Source organism: Cyphellophora attinorum (assembly GCF_001299255.1).
Source record: "Cyphellophora attinorum strain CBS 131958 chromosome Unknown Contig31, whole genome shotgun sequence".
Taxonomy (NCBI): domain Eukaryota; kingdom Fungi; phylum Ascomycota; class Eurotiomycetes; order Chaetothyriales; family Cyphellophoraceae; genus Cyphellophora; species Cyphellophora attinorum.
In genome coordinates this window covers 149,675-167,938 of record NW_017253259.1, presented here as the reverse complement: position 1 = coordinate 167,938, position 18,264 = coordinate 149,675, and the positions used below count along the sequence as shown (strand labels likewise).

General features: G+C 53.1%; 6 protein-coding genes across 6 annotated transcripts; 4 read left to right on the top strand and 2 right to left on the bottom strand.

The window, feature by feature from the left end:
- Positions 1 to 555: 555 nt before the first annotated feature.
- Positions 556 to 4,878, bottom strand: AB675_2944 (uncharacterized protein; the record flags this gene model as incomplete). The annotated part of the gene is made up of 1 exon (XM_018142955.1): positions 556 to 4,878. The coding sequence occupies one exon, from the start codon at positions 4,876 to 4,878 to the stop codon at positions 556 to 558; it is 4,323 nt and encodes a 1,440-aa protein (XP_017996361.1).
- A 3,721-nt stretch (positions 4,879 to 8,599) lies between these two features.
- Positions 8,600 to 9,421, top strand: AB675_2943 (uncharacterized protein; the record flags this gene model as incomplete). Its single annotated transcript, XM_018142954.1, has 1 exon — positions 8,600 to 9,421. The coding sequence occupies one exon, from the start codon at positions 8,600 to 8,602 to the stop codon at positions 9,419 to 9,421; it is 822 nt and encodes a 273-aa protein (XP_017996349.1).
- A 989-nt stretch (positions 9,422 to 10,410) lies between these two features.
- On the top strand, positions 10,411 to 12,247 carry AB675_2942 (uncharacterized protein; the record flags this gene model as incomplete). Its single annotated transcript, XM_018142953.1, has 3 exons — positions 10,411 to 10,886; positions 11,045 to 11,478; positions 11,574 to 12,247. The coding sequence occupies 3 exons, from the start codon at positions 10,411 to 10,413 to the stop codon at positions 12,245 to 12,247; spliced, it is 1,584 nt and encodes a 527-aa protein (XP_017996354.1).
- A 1,077-nt stretch (positions 12,248 to 13,324) lies between these two features.
- Positions 13,325 to 14,527, top strand: AB675_2941 (uncharacterized protein; the record flags this gene model as incomplete). The annotated part of the gene is made up of 1 exon (XM_018142952.1): positions 13,325 to 14,527. One exon carries the CDS (start codon positions 13,325 to 13,327, stop codon positions 14,525 to 14,527), a length of 1,203 nt encoding a protein of 400 aa, XP_017996372.1.
- Positions 14,528 to 14,729: 202 nt separating this feature from the next.
- On the bottom strand, positions 14,730 to 15,733 carry AB675_2940 (uncharacterized protein; the record flags this gene model as incomplete). Its single annotated transcript, XM_018142951.1, has 2 exons — positions 14,730 to 14,948; positions 15,035 to 15,733. 2 exons carry the CDS (start codon positions 15,731 to 15,733, stop codon positions 14,730 to 14,732), a joined length of 918 nt encoding a protein of 305 aa, XP_017996429.1.
- An 826-nt stretch (positions 15,734 to 16,559) lies between these two features.
- AB675_2939 (NADPH:adrenodoxin oxido, mitochondrial) lies at positions 16,560 to 18,115 on the top strand (the record flags this gene model as incomplete). Its single annotated transcript, XM_018142949.1, has 3 exons — positions 16,560 to 16,832; positions 16,878 to 17,078; positions 17,132 to 18,115. The coding sequence occupies 3 exons, from the start codon at positions 16,560 to 16,562 to the stop codon at positions 18,113 to 18,115; spliced, it is 1,458 nt and encodes a 485-aa protein (XP_017996400.1).
- Positions 18,116 to 18,264: the final 149 nt, after the last annotated feature.

Here is an 18,264-nt window from a genome sequence, read left to right as displayed (position 1 = left end):
CCATTCGTCGACGCAAGATCAGGCGCTACCCGCAAGATGGAAAACACTGGAAGAAGTTGTTTGCGTCCACTAAAAAGTAATCCGGGGAAGCGCGACGCGGAAGTGGGGCAGATCGACGCGCCTAACACGCCTTCACGTGCAGTCTTCAGTCTTCAATCCAGGCTCTTGATCATTCACAGGCCGCACTTGAACAATCAGCACCGCATCACTTCCACCGGGTCCCGTATTCAGATCAGCGTCGCCTTTGCCCGGCTAGCCCTCGCAGCGATCTTGTGCCAAATTAGTGTCATCAAAAAGGTCTCGTACGTCTATAACTTGAAGAACATTGCATTTGCCTTTCGCTATCCAACGCCAGGCAAGGTCTTTTTGAGACCTTTGAGATGGATAGACAGACAGCCACCGAGTAGATATGCTAGACATAGATCCGAAACCGCGAGACATTGACTTCCAGATAATCTGGCTCGAGACGGGCCCTCGAATTCCAACGACTCATTCTGTGCCGACTTCACGGGACGAAAGCCATATTGGCAATTCTGTTGCAACATGTGAAGCCTGTCAAGCGAGGGCAGCTCCCATTGCCGCATGCTTCCCCTTTCGTTCCTCCAACCTTTGCTGAGCGACCACATCACCTGCCTTTGCAGCGAGTTGCATCCAGTGTAAGGCAAGACACAGAGCCCGTTGGCTCGAGTCTATTTCGACTCCCTGCTGTAAGTCGGCCTCATTTTGCCGTTCTTGCTCTCGTTGCCACATCATGTCGGTGCGAAACACATCTCCAGATAAAGCCAAAGGTGCCGTAACAGCAGGTGTCACTGACATTTCTGGATGTGCCAGATACAGGCCAGCGAGCTCTCGTTGAGCAACTGCATTGCCCTCACGCGCACCAATGATCCAGTAGTCCCTCGCCTTGGTCAGGGGATACTCCCGTTCGTTATCCGATGTCGAGCTCCGCCTTTTTATGCCATCCCGGGTAACAATTTTATCTGCCAGTTCGACCATGATACGGCAGATCTCGTCCTTGCTGGCCAATGCGGCCAGCCCGATTTGCACAAGAGCCGCGCCATCGCTCGCTCGATTTAGCGCGTCAGAGCTGGCGAAAGCAGCTATGTACTGTAAGTCTCGGAAGAGCGTTTGCGGATGCAAAGACAGCAAAACATCTTTGAGCCATCCTCTCATCTCCACATCTGTTCTAACATGATTGCTGAGGCCGTCAGCTGCAATCTTGGTCTTCTCTAGTGCTGCACTGCCAGCACCAAGACTCTGACGGCGCGGAGCGTTCTCGGCCCCGCGTTGGGCTCCTGTCGAGCACTGGCCGAGAAAGATCATCGCTAATTGATGCAATTCATACACAGCTCGTAGTTTGGCATTTGGATCAACCTGGCGGCTGATCTTCTGGAGGACCTGATCAAGCTCGTGCAACTTATCCGGCCCCAGATTCGCCGGCGCAGAAACCGAGTCAGCTTCCGACGTAACCTTCGCAGCAAAGTGATCGTCAGAGCTCCACGTTCGACGTTGGCGAGGGGCTTGCTTCGGTTGCTGTCTGGGCTGCTGACTGCCATTCTTGATCTCCACGAGACCGGACATCATATGTCGGCGTTCGAGGCGCTGAGATATCCCAGTCGTCCTTTTATGGGCAGTGAGCCACGCATCCGTTTCGCTGCCTGAGCTCCAGACCGGATTGCCGAGATCGGAGAGAAGTAGCACCGTCAGACTATCACGAAGCGATTCCAAGAATTGTGCCTTTTCCACAGATGTTTCCACCAGCTTAGGAGCATGCATCTCGCTGAAGAGCGAGGGAGGACGCGACTGCGAAGCTGACGTCTGTGATCTTGACTGATAAGCCGAGTCGAAGATCGAGGACGGCTGTGAGTAACCTGAAGTGGAGGTGATCGATCTGCTCGATCTGGGCTGCGATGCGACCGAAGAAAATCCTGTCTGTACAGACTCGGTAGTACTAATTGGATTCGACCTTCTACCACCAATGAAGGACGAAGTGAGATCGTTCCCAAGGACATCCTGGCTAATTCTCGTCGATCCATGGCCTATAGATGGCACTCTTCGAGGATAGTCGCTGTCCAGCGATCTGCTGCTGGGTTGGCTCCCAAAGACTGGCTTCGACCAAGCCGCAAAAGAGGGAGATTCGCTCATGATGCTCGGAGGCCCGGAATGGCCAGGAAACGTAGCCGCAACCGGTGCAGTAACATCGAACCAGTTTCTTTCACGAGCCCACAGATCGCTGTGCCATAACGCGGGACTTTCGTTGGCACTCTCCGCCACGAGCTTACGAGTAAGGGCTCGGACTTCCATGCAAAAGCGGTGAATGCGCTCCTCGCCCTTGCAAAAGTTGTCTATATTGTTGCGAGCCAGCCAGCCTCTCGTCTTCTCGATCTGTTCATCTGACAGTTTCTTAGGACCACCATGCTCGGGAGGAGCTCTGAGTATCTTCATGGTGTCGAGTTTGGGTTGCTCGAATATCGATGAAGCTGCCGATGCACTCGTACCTGGCCGGCCGCCACTTTTGGAAGACATCATGTCCGACGAATCTGATCCCGTTTGCGGTGCCAGTGACATGTAATTCAGTGCTCTAGAAACGTTCCGTGCACTTTCATACTCACTAGAGTTGACCACGTCCGAAGTGTACCACATTTTAATTTTCAAATGCTGTAAACGCTTCGCAATATCCTCCAGCTTCGCCTGATGACCAGCCAAGTCAATCTCGAGCACGCTCAAACGATCTTCTAAAGCAATCATCTTCCCTACAGGTACTGCTCGTAAGCGCGAAAACATACGTTGAAGTACACGCTTCTCGGTCTGAGCGGTGTCTGACAGGTGATGTCGATCGTCCAGGTGGTCAACTGCGCCGTACCAGAAATGTGCATCTACCATATTTGCAGTGCTCCGAGCGTCGGAAGCTTTTGATAGGAATCGGTCTCGCAGTGGTGCAGTTGCAGAAGTGTGCTCAGCGCCAAAATTGGACTCATGGCGACCCTGATCAAGTGCGAGACGCACAGCCGCCCTCTCTGCAGGACTGAGAGGCTCGAAGTATCGATATGTCGACTCTAGTGTCCCGAAATCGGCCTCGTCTGTGGTCACCGTGGTCGTCAATTGTCCAGTAGTCGAGACATTGAGATTCAGCCATTCCTCCTGAAGTATGTCCTGTGTTCCGGAAGAGAGCCCCGGCTCAACCAAAAGCTGTAGCTCACGACGCAGTCTGTCCAGCTTCGGTGAGTACTTTTGCGAATTGAATTGTGTGATCAAGGAATGGACAAAGGGCTCGAAGTGATTTGCGGCACCCGTGTATTGCTGGCTGAGTGCCTCGAGAACGTGGATGAGATCTGTGATGCAGAGTGAGATGACACAGGACTCTGCTGTGTCATCTACTGGAACTTGCTGACTGGGAGGTGGGAGAGGCTCGGCAAAGAGCTGGTTGGTGATCGCAAATATATCCCGCTGCATCTGATCCATATCTGGTTTGTCGGGTTCTTGGAGGGCAGCCAATGCTGTAGCGCTCGCTTGGCGCCAAAAATGCGACAATACTGTTGACCGGGCTGACTCGCTGATGTAGGACTGTAATAGCATCTTCTGATTCTCCGGAAAGGTGATCGCCGTCCTCAGGAACACATCGAGGAACCACTCTGAGATAACCCAGCCTCGTACTTCTGCCTGGGCGCGCTCGTCGGGCATTTTTGAGAGCATCGTCCGTACCAGCTGCAATGCACCCATAGGGAATCCGCCATCCTCGTCCGCAAGTATGGAGAACAGCTCCCGGACTGCTTGGTCGAAGAACTCTTTTGCTGTGTCCGTTGCCAAAGTATCTGCAATGTACGCATCCAGAGCTCCTTTTTTGAAGTCAGTGACTGGCTCCAGTAAAAAGGCGCCTCGCTGGAGGATGTCCATCAAGAATAGTTCGAGCCGAGCTTTGGCGCGCCATATTCCGAGACCTGCAAATTCCCAGAGAATCTGGTGGAAGAATGATAGGAATGGAAATCCCATGTCAAGGTACAGTGTTGCACAGATAGAGGACCACGTCTCGAGGCGTAAGGAATCCTCCGCAGCTGAATTGGCGCCGAAGCAATTGTGCAGCAAGAACGCCATGGCATTCTTCCGCTCAAAAGCATTGGCGTAGTCTTCGAGGTTTTTGGCGTACGATGTCAAACGCTTTCTCTGGGAAAGGCGGTTTCGATTTGGCGAAAGGTTCGACAGATACGCAGCCGGGTCAGAGTATCGTGGTGCGGTAGACAACGCTACCAGCTGCGACGGATGCACAGCTTTGAATCGGTCGGCGAGGAATCTCGGATTGCTGCGAACATTTCGTATGAACTCCAGGCAGTCATTTCTGGCCACGGGCGAAATCCGCGATAGGAACGAGGTAGCGACGTTGTGGGCGTGCTGCGAAGGCGACGTGAGCGGGTCATAGGAGCGAATCTCGAACTGCCAACGCCCCAAGCACCTAGCGGTCAATTCCAGCAAGTGCTGATGCACTCGGACGAAATCAACTGCGTTGTGGGATTTCGATATCTCCACCAGACCATCGTGTAGCCACGAGCTCAGCCGCTGTAGACGTCCAGTCAGGGCGACTGCCTTGTGCAAGTGTGTCTTCCGATGCTCTAGCATTCGTCTCTTGTGCTCGGTGTGACGATGCCGGCGCAATTGGGCTGCAAACTCTTCGAAGTGCATCTTCAAGTCCACCGGCCGCTGCGCCGTCTGAACTGCCGCATCTCTGCGTGTACCTGCCCTGAATGGTACCGCCCCATGCTGCGAAGAGGGCGCAATCTCGACTGATGACGCTGCCGCGCCACGCGACAAGCTTGTGTTTATCGGCGAGCTCATAGGCTGGTCGTGCGTCACCGCAGACGTCTCTGTAGGTCCAGCTTCGGACATGTTCTCGGTGGAGCCGTGGTCATGGTGTTGACTGCTTTCTGGCAGAGGTGGCTCGTGTGCTGTAGAGACTGAGGAGCTCGTTAGCTATCGCCTTGGCCACGAGAAGTGGCAGCAGGAAAGGTGACGAGCTACCAGATGGGGCCCGTAGCTCTTGTGTCGAGGTGCATGGACCGTTTATCATGCGATGTTCCGCAGAAACGAGTGCGAGACCCTGCAAAGGATCATGCACTGGTCGAGTGATGGAGATCGCGAACGCATGAGCAAGAAGGAAGTTGCGCTGGTCGATCGGCAAGCAGCAGCAGAAAGTACAGTGAATAACGAAGTTGACGAGCAACAGTGAAGCGAATAGCGTGTCTCGAGCCCCGGCTAGTACCAAGTGTGAATTACATGCAACAGAAGGACAGTGTACCCTCGATATCGATAAAGAAGACGAAAAGGCGGGGTGGCGTCGGCGACCGACAACGCGCAACAATTTGAATGATGACCTTGAAGCGGTCTATATCTCAGCAAGATTCGAAAAGCGATGTGTAAGATGACAACGCCTCATGTGCGACAGATGAGGTGTTGACCTCGTGGCTGTACGTCCCTCAGTGCGCTCAGTGGTGCAGACAGGAACGAATTTCTTCATGACTTGCAGGGTCACGGACAGCAAGTAAACGTTACTGCCAACGAATGCATCAAGCAGGGCCAGTGAGCTGCATTAGCCGGTCCAGCCGCTGTCTGTCTATAGGCGGTCTGCAGCTCGTCCTGTTGGACATAAAGGCAAATTGCGGGCTCTGCCACCAGCTAGCGACTCGCTCCGAGCCGATAGAGCCAGTACTACTGCCTCCAGGACGAATGACAGACTCGTGGATGCGTGGATGTCTGATGAGCCGAAGCCTCGAGGGCCTTAGGCTCCGACTTGGTTTGGTGCTTATCTGGGGCAATAAATGAGCGCTGAAGCGCAGCAGCCATGCGTGGCCTGCGACTGGCACCAGCACTCAACGCTACACCGATCAGCTGGCATCAGACCTGTAAGCCGGGGAGACTAGAGGTCACACATGTGCATGAGCATGACGATTGGCGATTGGAGTGAACCGGGCAGTACGGCCATCTATCTGGTGCCACGTCGAAGTCTTGGAACAAAGGTAATGCGGACAGGCGGTGTCGGCCGTTGTTAGTGCGACCGACCATTCACAGCGCAGCGCTGTATGCGCCCTCGCGCCATGTGTTGTCTGGCTATACATGAGCATGCGGCTGAACAGCCAATGATACGCCTGCCTGACCATGCGCTGGCACTCGTCATGCATCGCGAGGACAGACCTGGGGTTAGGAGAGCGACATGGTTCCAATGAATGCATTTCCGCCACCACTTGCGACTACTAGGGCTATCCCCCTGGAAGGAATGTCCCGCCCTTATATAAAGCATATCCGCCACGCCAACGCGGATGCTATCAGGACTTCGAGCGCTGGCGGCGACTGTGAGAGCACGCATTCTGTCGTTCTGACTTTGAATGGCTAATCATTAATCTACAAGTTACCTCCGCCATCAAGCTCGATTGCACAGGCGACCTGAACGATGGCAGCCATATCCGTGAGCAATTCAGTAGACCGTGTTCATCGGACTGTACGTGGAGTCCTCCATACTTTGTACAAGACCCAACTCGAAGCCAGTAGGCGGATGAGAACATGCAATACTGGGAAAGGCTCTAGCATGCATCTCTCGCCAGGCGCTGCAATCGAGCGCATGCCGAGGACGTCAGCAATATAGTCTCTTTACAATTGAACAGGGAATTGTTTTGGACTATTGCCGGGCACTCAGACGAAACAGTAAGTCTCACAGCATTCGTGTCGCACAGGTTCGATGTTTCAGTACCGATCACGAACAACGTGAGCCTGCGCCGCTTCGATCTATCGAGCTTTTGAATTAAAACCAAGTTGTCGTCTCACTGCGGCGTGGCCGATGAACGGCAGTTGTGTATCGTTCGCGGCGTGCACTAGCATTTGTTTCGAAAGTAAGCCCGACGTTGACCAAGGCAAGCTCTTGGAGGGCTTGAGGCCGATCTGAAAACAGGAAATTCAGGAGATTTGATGTCGACATGATCGATGAGTACTCCGAGAAAGTGGAGGAGTGTGAGGATCAGCGCAAGGAATCCAGCTCGCTTGGTGTCTGAAGCAGGGATATGTATGGCTACGGCAAATAAAGCAGATGATCTTTTGACCTTTTGCAAATCGTCGATTGCACGGCGTCGTCAACGTCATGCCAGCTGTAGAAAAGTATGAAATATCCTACCAAGCCTCACAATATGTTCATCAGCGGAGACTTTGTAGCCGTTGAAGCTTTGAAGGTGCAGGGAGGACATCCGCACCGGTGCTGCGCTCCGCTCTGTCACTACCAATATTGACATCTCAAGTTTCGCAAGATCATGCTCGAGTGAGACGAACCACGACAAAGAGCTCGAACGTCAATAATAATAACAACCCGAGCAACAATCTGCAGTAGCATTATTGAGACATCAACCCTCCTTCTGGAAAATTCGCTCAAGGTCAACGTCTCGACGAGGTCTGTTACAGTTTCATTCTGTGCAGCCACAGCCATTTTTGTCCTCAGATCTTGCACCGCATGTGCAACCTGGGGCTGAGCTGTGTTCAACGAACCTTGGAAGTTTATACTTTACCGCCTGGAGACAACCCTCAGGAGCCCTCCAGGCCTAAATTCGACACCGACAATCATTATTGATCTCACAGTCCCGGGCAGCCGAATACGCATATCCCAAGCGAAACACTCCTTCCTCCCTCCATTTCGGCGGTACCAACGTACCTACTGTAGCATTGTTGCCAGGATTGCTACAGTGGCACGCCATATCAACTACCTCGTCATTGCCGCTTGCCTGTCTAAGCAACCTTCTGCCGGATCTTTGTCAGGCTAGTTATCAGACCACTGCACCCTCAAGTCATCTGCGAGTCCGTATCATCAGAGTACTCCCCAACTTCTTTCGCATCTATCGCACAGGTGTTGGCAACACGAAAGCTGAGGTGGTGGACTTTGGTGGAGCATTATTCCAAGACAACGTGTGGACCGTTGTTTCTAAATCCTTCACATCGACGATAGGGCTGGAGTCATTCGCTCACAACGCCCAACAAACCGACACATTTAATTGCCTCGAAGCAACCTCACTGTCACCATCTCAATGTCGGTCATCAAGTGAACGCACAAACGAACGCCGCAGCGGTGACAAACAAGATTACTTATAACAATCTCGCCAAAGCCGGGTTCCAAGGATAGATCTCCAATCCCACTTGCCGCCTGCACGCTTCCCATGTGGCCTTAGCTTTGTCCCAATTGCTCCTGTTCTCTGCCATATTGCGGCAGAGATCATCTCTCAGATCTCAAACCGGGCCTCATCCATTATCATCCATTCTTCCTATGTCTGTCCTTATGGTCACTGGGACCAGTGCGATCCCAGGATATCCTCGAGCAACGCCGCTGAATTACACACCGCCCACGCGTGTGCAGCCCTCAGCAAACGGCGCCCCCGCACCTGATACCTACAACTACACCCGACCGGATCGCAGAACCAGTAGCATTCGATCACCTCAAACTCAACCGCTAACACATCGACACACTCGGACTTCCTCGTCTCTTGCGTCCTCCTCGCCTTCTCCTCCCGTCAGTGGTGTTGGTAATCGACCCAGTCCACACACTAGTCATTCTAGACAATCCTCGGTCACCTCGTCAACCATGAATATGCAACGGCAGCCCACCGGCGCTTCGATAAACTCCAACGTGCCCCGACGGTCGACATCCGGACGATCGGTGGCTACCAACAGTCCTACATCATATGTTGCTCTTATGCGAAAACAGAAAGCCACAGTGTGGTGTGATCGGGCACAAACCGTTGATGTTCGGACCGAAGCTGCACGGAGAGCTGCAAAACATCGAGCACAACTGGCCGTTCAGAGTAGTGCGAATTCTGCCAGCGGTCGAACGTCGACACTGTCTTCTGGTGGCGTAGTGGGCAAGATACGACACGGCGGTGTCCCTAAAGCGCCATATGTTCCAGTCAATCTGTCAGGCGCAACTGTACCGATGCGACTGTCGGCAAACGAGATGCTTGGCGATGAAGAAGAAGAGCAAGGCTATATGCGCGGTGATAACGCAATGCTACACGGAAGGTCTGGTAGCGGCAAGAGCAGTACGCATTCCACACAATATCGGAGTGGCTATCCTCGACCAGATGCTGGACGATTTAGCTCCAACAGCACCCCTCCCAGTGGTGAAGGCTCTCCAAGTGCTCGAGACCGCATTCCAGAAGAAACACATCCTACACCAGAGGAAAGCAAGACAGACTATTACGCAAGCCGAGAAAAGGCGGATTCGATCGACGAAGACTCGTTCGGTGCTTTGGGTGATCTTGCTGGACCAAATTCTGCCCTGATAGCAGCCAAAAACGCCAAAAACGCAGAGGACTTGCGCAGACGGGGAAGCGTTGACGAGCGGACCATGAGCATGGGTGCTGGCGTCAAGCTTTTCGTCGCCAATCCTGATGTTGACAGTGATTGAAATTAATGCATGGCCGAGGCAGCGGCAGAACCACCAGAAATCCACATGACAGATGTGATAGAGGCAAGCCGAGTCAGCGCCACTATTGCAAGCACCCGCTTGATGCTGTGCAGAAGCAGAACACAGTCTGACCCAGAGCAAGGAAGTAGAGCACTCAAAGTGGCAGCAGGCACCGCAGTGTTCGGGATTTGAGATACCCAGATGGAGGACAGGCCGAGATACACGAAGCAGAGCTATGTGCACATGTCTACGGTGATAGTACGTAGGTCACGTAGAGGATACGTCAGAGCTCAAGATCGCAGCCATCGAAAATGAGACAGCTTTGCCATTTCAGCCGTTCGCCCAAGAACATAAAAGCACTCGAGCTTTGCATTTCCTCTCGGCTTTTTAGTCAATGCAATTTCACAATCGAAGTCTGGCAACACCCGAGGAAGTTACAATACGCCCCCCTCGCGCCTCGATTCTAGCCCGTTCGAGTATGTCATCGCATTTGAAGATGTCGACTTCAGCTCGGCTCCCCATGCACGACCAATATTCAAGAATCACGCATTCTGACCGCTTCATGGTGCTCGAAAGGCTCGACTGACGATGGCTCATGCATGTTGATACTGGGATGAGCAAGCAAATCTTGGTGTTTCTGTGCGCCCTCCGTGCTTCGCCCTGGTCTGCTATCAATGTCTGCAGTGATCCGCACGCACGCAATACTTCCTACCCTTATACCATAGCAACGATGCCTTCCGCGCCGCATGAGGATCAAAAGTTGGTGTGGACGCTCAAGCCGCCTCCGACCGTGGTTCCTCGAAGAAGCTTGTGTCAGCTGTATGTGGAAGCTGCCGATGGCATGGACTTGGGCAGTTTGTGTCAAGCATCTGAATTACAGCTGTCCTCAACTCTGTACCTGTCAAGCTGCACATGCACCTCTGCGACAATGTCAGCTCACCTTCCGAAGCCATCTTCCACCCATCGCATCGAGACTGTTGCCGGTCAGTATGTCCAACGCCATAAGGTCCTTCCTTACGTCCGATTACTTGCCGCAAGAAATTCTCGATATCATCTGCTCGCACCTTGCGCAAGACAACGTCGATTCACTGCATAGTCTGCGTCTCACGTGTAAGGACATTGCACAAATTCCAGATAAATATGTCTTCAGGACCATCTGTCTTGATGCAAGGGTAGACAAGATAATTTCCCTCCAGTTGCTCAGCAATGATGCACGTCTGTGTCCGTACGTCAAGCGCCTCTCGATCGATGCGAGCTTCATATTCAGCACCCTCAGCGAGGAGGCTTGGACGGCCATGATCGGCTCATATGGGCCAGAGGCTACGGAACGCGCTGCAAGTGGCGACAACGAGGCTGGCGACACTGATGACGAGAATAATGATAAGATCTGCTACGAATATCAAGACATCTGCAAAGTCTCAGATAAGCCTAGGTATCGTCGACAGCTTTCAGATTTGCGAAACAAGTGAGTATTGCTCCCGGCATTGGACTCGGAGCGAAGTCGAGGACGAAGGTCTCAGAGTCCGCCCTATGTCTTTGTGTCTTCCTCCTGTTCCATACTGCCATCCAATGCAGTCCATCGCAGCCTATTGACATCCCGATCCAAGCTAACAAGATCTCTAGCATGAACCGAGCAGAAAGGCAGACCGCATATAAGCAATACCGGTTGTCATGGATCAATCAAACCATGGTCGCACTTATGAGTGACGCGGAACTCGCGTTCAATCTATTTGATGCCATAGCCAAATTTCGCAATCTAGAGGAGGTGCAATGTTGCGCCGGTGCTTGTTCTAAATATTCACTGAGCAAGCCATTCTACGAGCTTCGGACTATACGCGAGACACTCGCTACTCCAGGCTTCGAAGCGGAAGCGCTCAATAATCGGGGGCCGTGGCATTCGGCCAGATATGCTGCTGCGGCCATACACGCCACAATGGTCGCTGCTAGCAGTGGATCAATAAGGCCAGCTAGGTTAGCATTAAGGACGGTGCCCTGGATGACGCTGGAGTATTTAGACGACTATGCAGTGGACGCCACGACCTCCAGCCTGCTCAACTGTGAGTATTTATCAAAAATTGGAGGGGGACCGAAGTCGAGAACGAAGGTCTCAGAGTCCACCCTGGCGTCTTTGGCAAGCTAACAAACAACCTAGCAACGACTCACTGTGAGATCCCTGCACTTCAGCACCTGGAGATGATCTTCGACTCGACCGATGTGTTCGGACCGGAACCACGACTGGACAACTGCTTGTTTTCGCTCCTCCGACGCGTGCCAAATGTCCAGTCACTCGAGATCGACCTTGACAGATGCGGCGAGTCCGTCAGTCGATACTATACCAATAGTCTTGAAAGACTGCAGCTTCCACGACAACTAAAGATCAACCATCAGGCATTGAGGAGCTTACGAAGCCTGACTTTGAGTCGCACACTACTGAACCCAGCCGTCTTCGAAGGCATACTATACCGGCTCTCTACGACGCTACACAAGGTTTCCATGAGCGCCATGTCAATCAATGCAGCTCACTGGGTCGATGTATTTTCAATGATGCACGACGTACTCGATATCCGGAAGACTTCAGTCACCTTTCAAGGTTCGTTCCGGGAGAACTGGTTTCCACATGAAGGCACCGACATGACATGGGACTTCAGAGACTCTCTGTGCACCTGCGAGGAGAAGAACAAATGCCTCTTGCTGCAGTTCAGTTCCTGGTTTGGACCACAGGGTCTCGAGCAATCAGCGCCCTTGACCCCCACTGCACAGGGCGGGAGCTGGGTAGAGTGGCTTCACTCTGGGGACCGTTGCATGTCTTATTCAATGCGTCTTTAAGCCTGGCCTGACTGATGACATGACAACCTTAATAGGCAACAACTGAGATTTCTGAGATTTAACGCGGACCTGCGACACTGTGTGATGTCGCAGAAGAAGAGTTGGACGTGTCTTAGAAAGGAATTTTTGGATCGATGAAGCGATACATTCATGCTCGCATGACTTCGCATGACTTCGCATGGTTCAAGCAAGCGTTTCGCTCGTAATATAAGCTACGTCAAGACCTTTGGCGGGCGGCTCGTCGGAAGGATACACCGCGACGTGTTCGGCCTCGTTCCTGTCAAACGGCGTTGTATGTCGCTTTTGTGGTCTTTGAGGCGTGTCAACCGGTCTGTCGCGGGCCCCGCATCTCGTCAACCGGCGTCGTGAGCTCTGATTTGCGCATGTCATCCGGTCGTCCCAGTGTCCTGACTTTGCGTTGACCGATCTGAGTTGACCCGAAGTCTGAAGTAGACTTATATTCTGTTCATTGCTCACGTCAAGAGTGCAGAGGCTAACGTCAGGTCAATCGATGCGCTGTCTAGGCAAACCTTTTCAAGCCGATTTCTAATTCTGCAAGGCAACCACGCTAATATATATATGTGTTCGTGTCTCAACCTCTGCCCTCACCTCTGAGTCACAAGGTTGGCTTCCCGAGCTTGACCTGTGCCCACATCGCGGAGGCCTTTACCGAGCTTCACATATTGCGAAGTATATGCACTGACTCGTTTTGGTGAAGTCGCAGCTTGCTGCCTGTGAATGATGCGAACTGGAAGTATTCACCAAGAGCATTCAAGTGATATCAGAAGGACCTCTGTCTGGCAAACACAACTTCAAGGATATCGGCATCACAGTCCATAAGGCGCTTACAACTTCAGGCAACACACACTGGCCCATGTTGACGTTGGAAGGTGCTGTGATCTAATTGCCTGATCGAATTGAAGGATCTTCTCTTCGCACACGCTTTTCGCATCCTTGTTCGGCAGGACCCTCGTCTTAGCAGCTATCTATTCGACGACATCCCCATTAGATAGCATTGCTCTCTATCAGCATTGACTGCTCTCCAGTCCGTCGTTGCCTCACATCATCTGTCAAGAAATGGCGCCGCCACGATCGGTACTGGTCTCAAAAGCTCTGTCCCGCCTCCTACGACATGCAGCCGAGCAAGAGCGTGTCCCAATCGATGAGAATGGCTGGGTCCGCGTCGACCATGTCTTAGCATGGCGCGGCTTAAGCAGCTTCAAGCCTAGAGTGGAAGTTCAGGAAATAATGGATGGCGTCAGGGAAAGCGAGAAGGCGAGATTTGGTTTGAAGTACTCCGGCAAACAGGACTCCATCCAGGAAGACATCGTCGAGTCGGACACAGCCAAAGCACTGAGAATGTTTGATGAGGGACAGGACACAGAGCCAAAGAGATTTCTGATCAGGGCAAATCAAGGCCACAGCATCAAAGCAGTCAATGAGGAAGGGCTTCTAACGCCACTCACGTTGCCCGAAAAAGTCAAGACCACCACTATCATCAGTCAAGATGCGAATGCGAACGAGAACAATGCTATCAACAGCAGCCCTAGTCTTCCACCAACAGTCGTCCACGGCACATTCTACGCTGCGTACGAAGCAATCCTCGCTGAAGGGCTCCTCAAGAGCATGAACCGCAACCACGTGCACTTCAGCAGTGGCCCTCCTCTCGAGATCGCGAGGGGTTCTGAAGTTGCAAGTGCTGAAGCTATGATGGAGAAGATGTCACCGCAACCTGCCTCAAACGGCAATGGCGGCGTCGCGGCGCAAGGCAAGTCGAGGCAACAATCGAAGTTGGCAAAAATGATGGCGGATGCAAAGGTCAAGAGTGGTATGCGTCCCGACGCAGAGGTCCTGATCTATATTGATCTCGAGAGAGCGCTGAAAGCTGGCATGAAATGGTGGCGCAGCGAGAATGGCGTTATACTGACCGAAGGTCTCACTACGTCACCAACGCAGACAACAGGTGTGTCTGCGGTGACCGAGGGGAATGCCACACAATTGGATAACGTGACAGAAACGGGGAAGCGCGAGCACGCAGAGGCTCCCTCACAGCCGACCCTGGCGGCCACTGGGATAACCACGGATTTTTGGCTTGAGGTGGTCGAGGTCAAGGAAGGCCTAGGAACACTCTGGAAAGACGGAAAAGTGGTGCAGGAGCTCCCAGAGCGACTCAAAGGAAGAGCTCTGCCAATTGGAAAGGGGCGGAGAGGCGGTCGTGGTGGCGGCGGAGGCCGAGTTGGTCGCGCGAGAGGCGGTGGCGGCAAGCATCACAGGGACTGACGACACATCTACCGGTCTTTCTCGAGGAAACACAGCGGAAGCCAAGGACACCCGTCGAGTGTCACCAAGCGTGGCGACGAATATGAACGTTCGGCGAGCATCAAAGTGAGGTAAAAAGTCGAATTGCTGATACAATGCATGATTGCTGGCCGCCCTCAACAAATGATACACATTTGACTCTGGCCTCACCATCCCAGTCCGCTCATCCTCCTGAAGGAGCAACCATTCGGATCCAATTGGCAAACTCCTGCTCATTCCTGGTCTGGAAGTAGACAGATCCTGGCCCAGTGAAGCGACAGACTAGACCTTCGCCAGTCTTCATCGATGTCATACTCCCGCCACCGGCCCGTTCGATTTTGTAGTCACAGTTCCACGCAACTAGATGGCCGTTATCGACAATGTGCTGTTCACCTGGTTGGAGCTGTTTGAGGAAAGTCAGCATAGACGTCTTGTCGCAACATCACTCGATAGTCACAGCACAGTAACCGCAAGAGTACAAGGACTTACATCCAACCGCTCGACAGCTCCAAAACTCGTCAGCCATGCCAGACCCTGGCCCATGACATGGTACACGAACAGATCCTCGCCTGAGAACAGCGCCTTGCCGATCCCCTGACTCTTCGTCTCCCTTGTGACGCCCTGCGTGCATCCCAACCACGCGTCCTTTCCAACCTTCCACTTCCCTGACCCGTCAATCGGCAGCGTGAAGATATCTCCTGGCAGCGTTGGTGCCAGTGCTACGACACCAGGTCCGGTGTATGTCGACTCAGCCATGTCGCCACCAGTAATGAACATTTTCTTCATGCTGAATTTGAGCTTGCCTGTCAAGACAACGGACGCAGACATATGGATCATAGCGCCGGACACGGAGCGCACAGGGGCATTGGGTTGTAGGGTGATAGTCAGGATGGAGTTTGTGTCCCGGTGGTCGATCTTGTAGCTGCCGCCGTGAAAGGTGCCAGCGTCGGCGGCTTTGGTTGGGGTGGTGTTGTGTGACATCGAATTGTGCTGTGGTTGAGGGCTGTGTGAATGTGGTGGTGCGTTGTACTGTTGTTGGCCGTATTGCTGTGGTTGCTGCTGCTGTCCGTACCCATGCTGATTGTACTGCTGGCCATATTGCTGGTGCTGCTGTGGCTGCTGGCCCCAGTTGTTCTGGTTGTACTGCTGGCCTTGGCCTTGCTGGTAGGGCTGATTTTGGTAGGACATCCTGCTCTGTGTTAAGGCCCACAAAGCACCTACCTATGGGACCTCAAGCAAGAACGAGACGACATCATGTTCGTTAAACCTCGAGCTACCGCCCTCTTATACCTTCCAGCTGATCAGGCCTCTCGTACTAGCATGGTTCGCGCTTGTATCTAAATCACTTGGCGACCGGCTTGTTGATCGTCGAACTGGCAACTCCATTGGCTCTGTATCATCACTAGCATGCACACAGCCTCGACCTGCAGCTGTCGGAGCCGACATAACGAGTTACAGCTGTTTGAACATCTGGGGGGCCAAAAGTTGGAACACCACTTCGTGCAACTCTGTCCCTGAATACGCCAGAACATCGCGCAGCCATCAATTACAAAATCATGTGAGGCGCGGCTCGCGACGACAGACCTGCTGCTTGTCCCGGATTAGTGGCAAGAAGAACGGAGCCCGGATGAGTTGGTCGGATTTTTGATTACGAGCCCCATCGTTGTCATCGGCGTCTGCACAGCCACTCAGCCACAAACATCAGAGACTGATCTGCCGGCCGATAAGTGTACAAGGCTCTCGCAACGTCGCAACTCAGTCTACCCTTTCGACTATGTAGGAGTGACTGAATGCATACACGAATGCGCCCCTGACTGTAGACAACTACCCAGGCATTGAGGTCAAATGGAAACTAGGCAGTGAATGTCTTGGCATCGTCGACCTCGAAAATGACGCGTTCTCATGTTCCTCTTCCGAACGATGCTCAATGCTAGCATTTCTGATGCCTCAATCTGCTAGTATTCTTTGCTGCACGATGGGGCGCAGATGATAATGGAGTCGTCGTCTTGCTGCAATGCTAGTCTCGCGCTTTCGTTGTCCCAGCAAGTTGCGCTATACCAGGCAATGGGGCTCGAAAGGCCGTTCTCTTCATGTGCCAGCAGGCGCGGCGGCGCACCATGAACGTGGGCCACGGATTGCTATTGTCGGCTCTGGCCCGGCTGGATTCTATACGGCACAGAAGACGTTCAGAGAGATTCCTGGGACCGTGATTGATATGTACGAGCAGCTGCCTGTGCCGTTCGGGCTTGTGAGATATGGCGTAGCACCCGATCATCCTGAGGTCAAGGTGAGACGAGTTTCGTCGGGATGGTGTCCGAGCTGATCCCAATAGAATGTTCAAGACACCTTTGAGGAACTCGCCCGGTCGCCGAATTACACCTTCATCGGCAACGTGAAGCTCGGACAAGACCTCCCACTGACTCTCCTGGCGAAACACTACGATGCGATCGTCTTCGCGTACGGTGCCTCTAAGGATCGCAAAATTGGTCTGGAAGGAGAAGACCGACCACACATCTACTCTGCGAGAGCATTTGTAGGGTGGTACAACGGCTTGCCAGAGTATCGTGACCTCAATCCGGCTCTTAGGCTGGTGATACCGCAGTCGTGGTAGGGCAGGGCAACGTTGCGCTCGATGTAGCCCGAACTCTGCTGGCCAGCATCGAAGACTTGAAGAAGACTGATATGACGGACTACGCAATTGGAGCCCTTGCAGAAAGTCAAATTAAGCACGTTCACGTCGTGGGCCGACGAGGACCGCTTCAGGCAGCCTTCACGATCAAAGAGGTTCGAGAATTACTCCAGCTTCCTGATGTCAATTTCGACCCTATCCCGGCCGATCTTTTCCCTCCCAACACCAAAGCACTGGAGCGGCCGAAGAGGCGCATCATGGAGCTGCTCCAAAAAGGCTCACCACACAAGCCTGATGCCACGAAGTCTTGGTCGCTTGATTTTCTTCTTTCGCCAGAATCTTTGTCCTTTTCGTCTGCATCCAGTCCTCCTGAGCTTGACGGAGTCCGCTTCAGGAAGACGGTTTTGTCTGACCCTGAGTCTCCCGCCTCAGGTGTCACATTTGCGAACGACTACAAAACTCTGTCTGCGTCGACGCTTTTCCGCAGCATTGGATATGCTGCTGAACCCATTCCCGGCATGGCATCCATCGGCTGCAACTTTCTCCACGGTACAATTCAGCATGACGGGTTCGGTAGAGCCATTCCCATCGGGACAGAAAAACAGCTATCCACTTCGCAAACCAACGCCTCGGTCTACTGTGCTGGATGGGTAAAGCGCGGTCCGACCGGTGTGATTGCATCGACCATGACGGACGCTTTTCAAACGGCGGAAGCAATCGTGGACGACTGGAAACGTACAGTCATATCACACTTGCCTCACCGAGCTGGCTGGCAAGGCGTCAAAGCTGACGCAATGCGTGAAGGCCAGAAGCTCGATCCAGTCCACTGGGATCAATGGCACAAGATCGATGCTGCGGAGAAGCACATAGGAGAACGACATGGCAAGCCAAGGGAGAAGCTGGGGAGTGTCACGAGTATGCTTGAGGCTGCCAGAGCCTAATCTTCGCACGACGAGTTACTCGTAGACTTGTAGACTGTACAGCATTACACATCTTCGCATCCACGGTACGCCCTCTCGGAAGAGCAGCTTCGCAAATACTCGGATGGGTGTACTCTGCGCGCCTTGCCTGTCTATACTCAATATCGTCA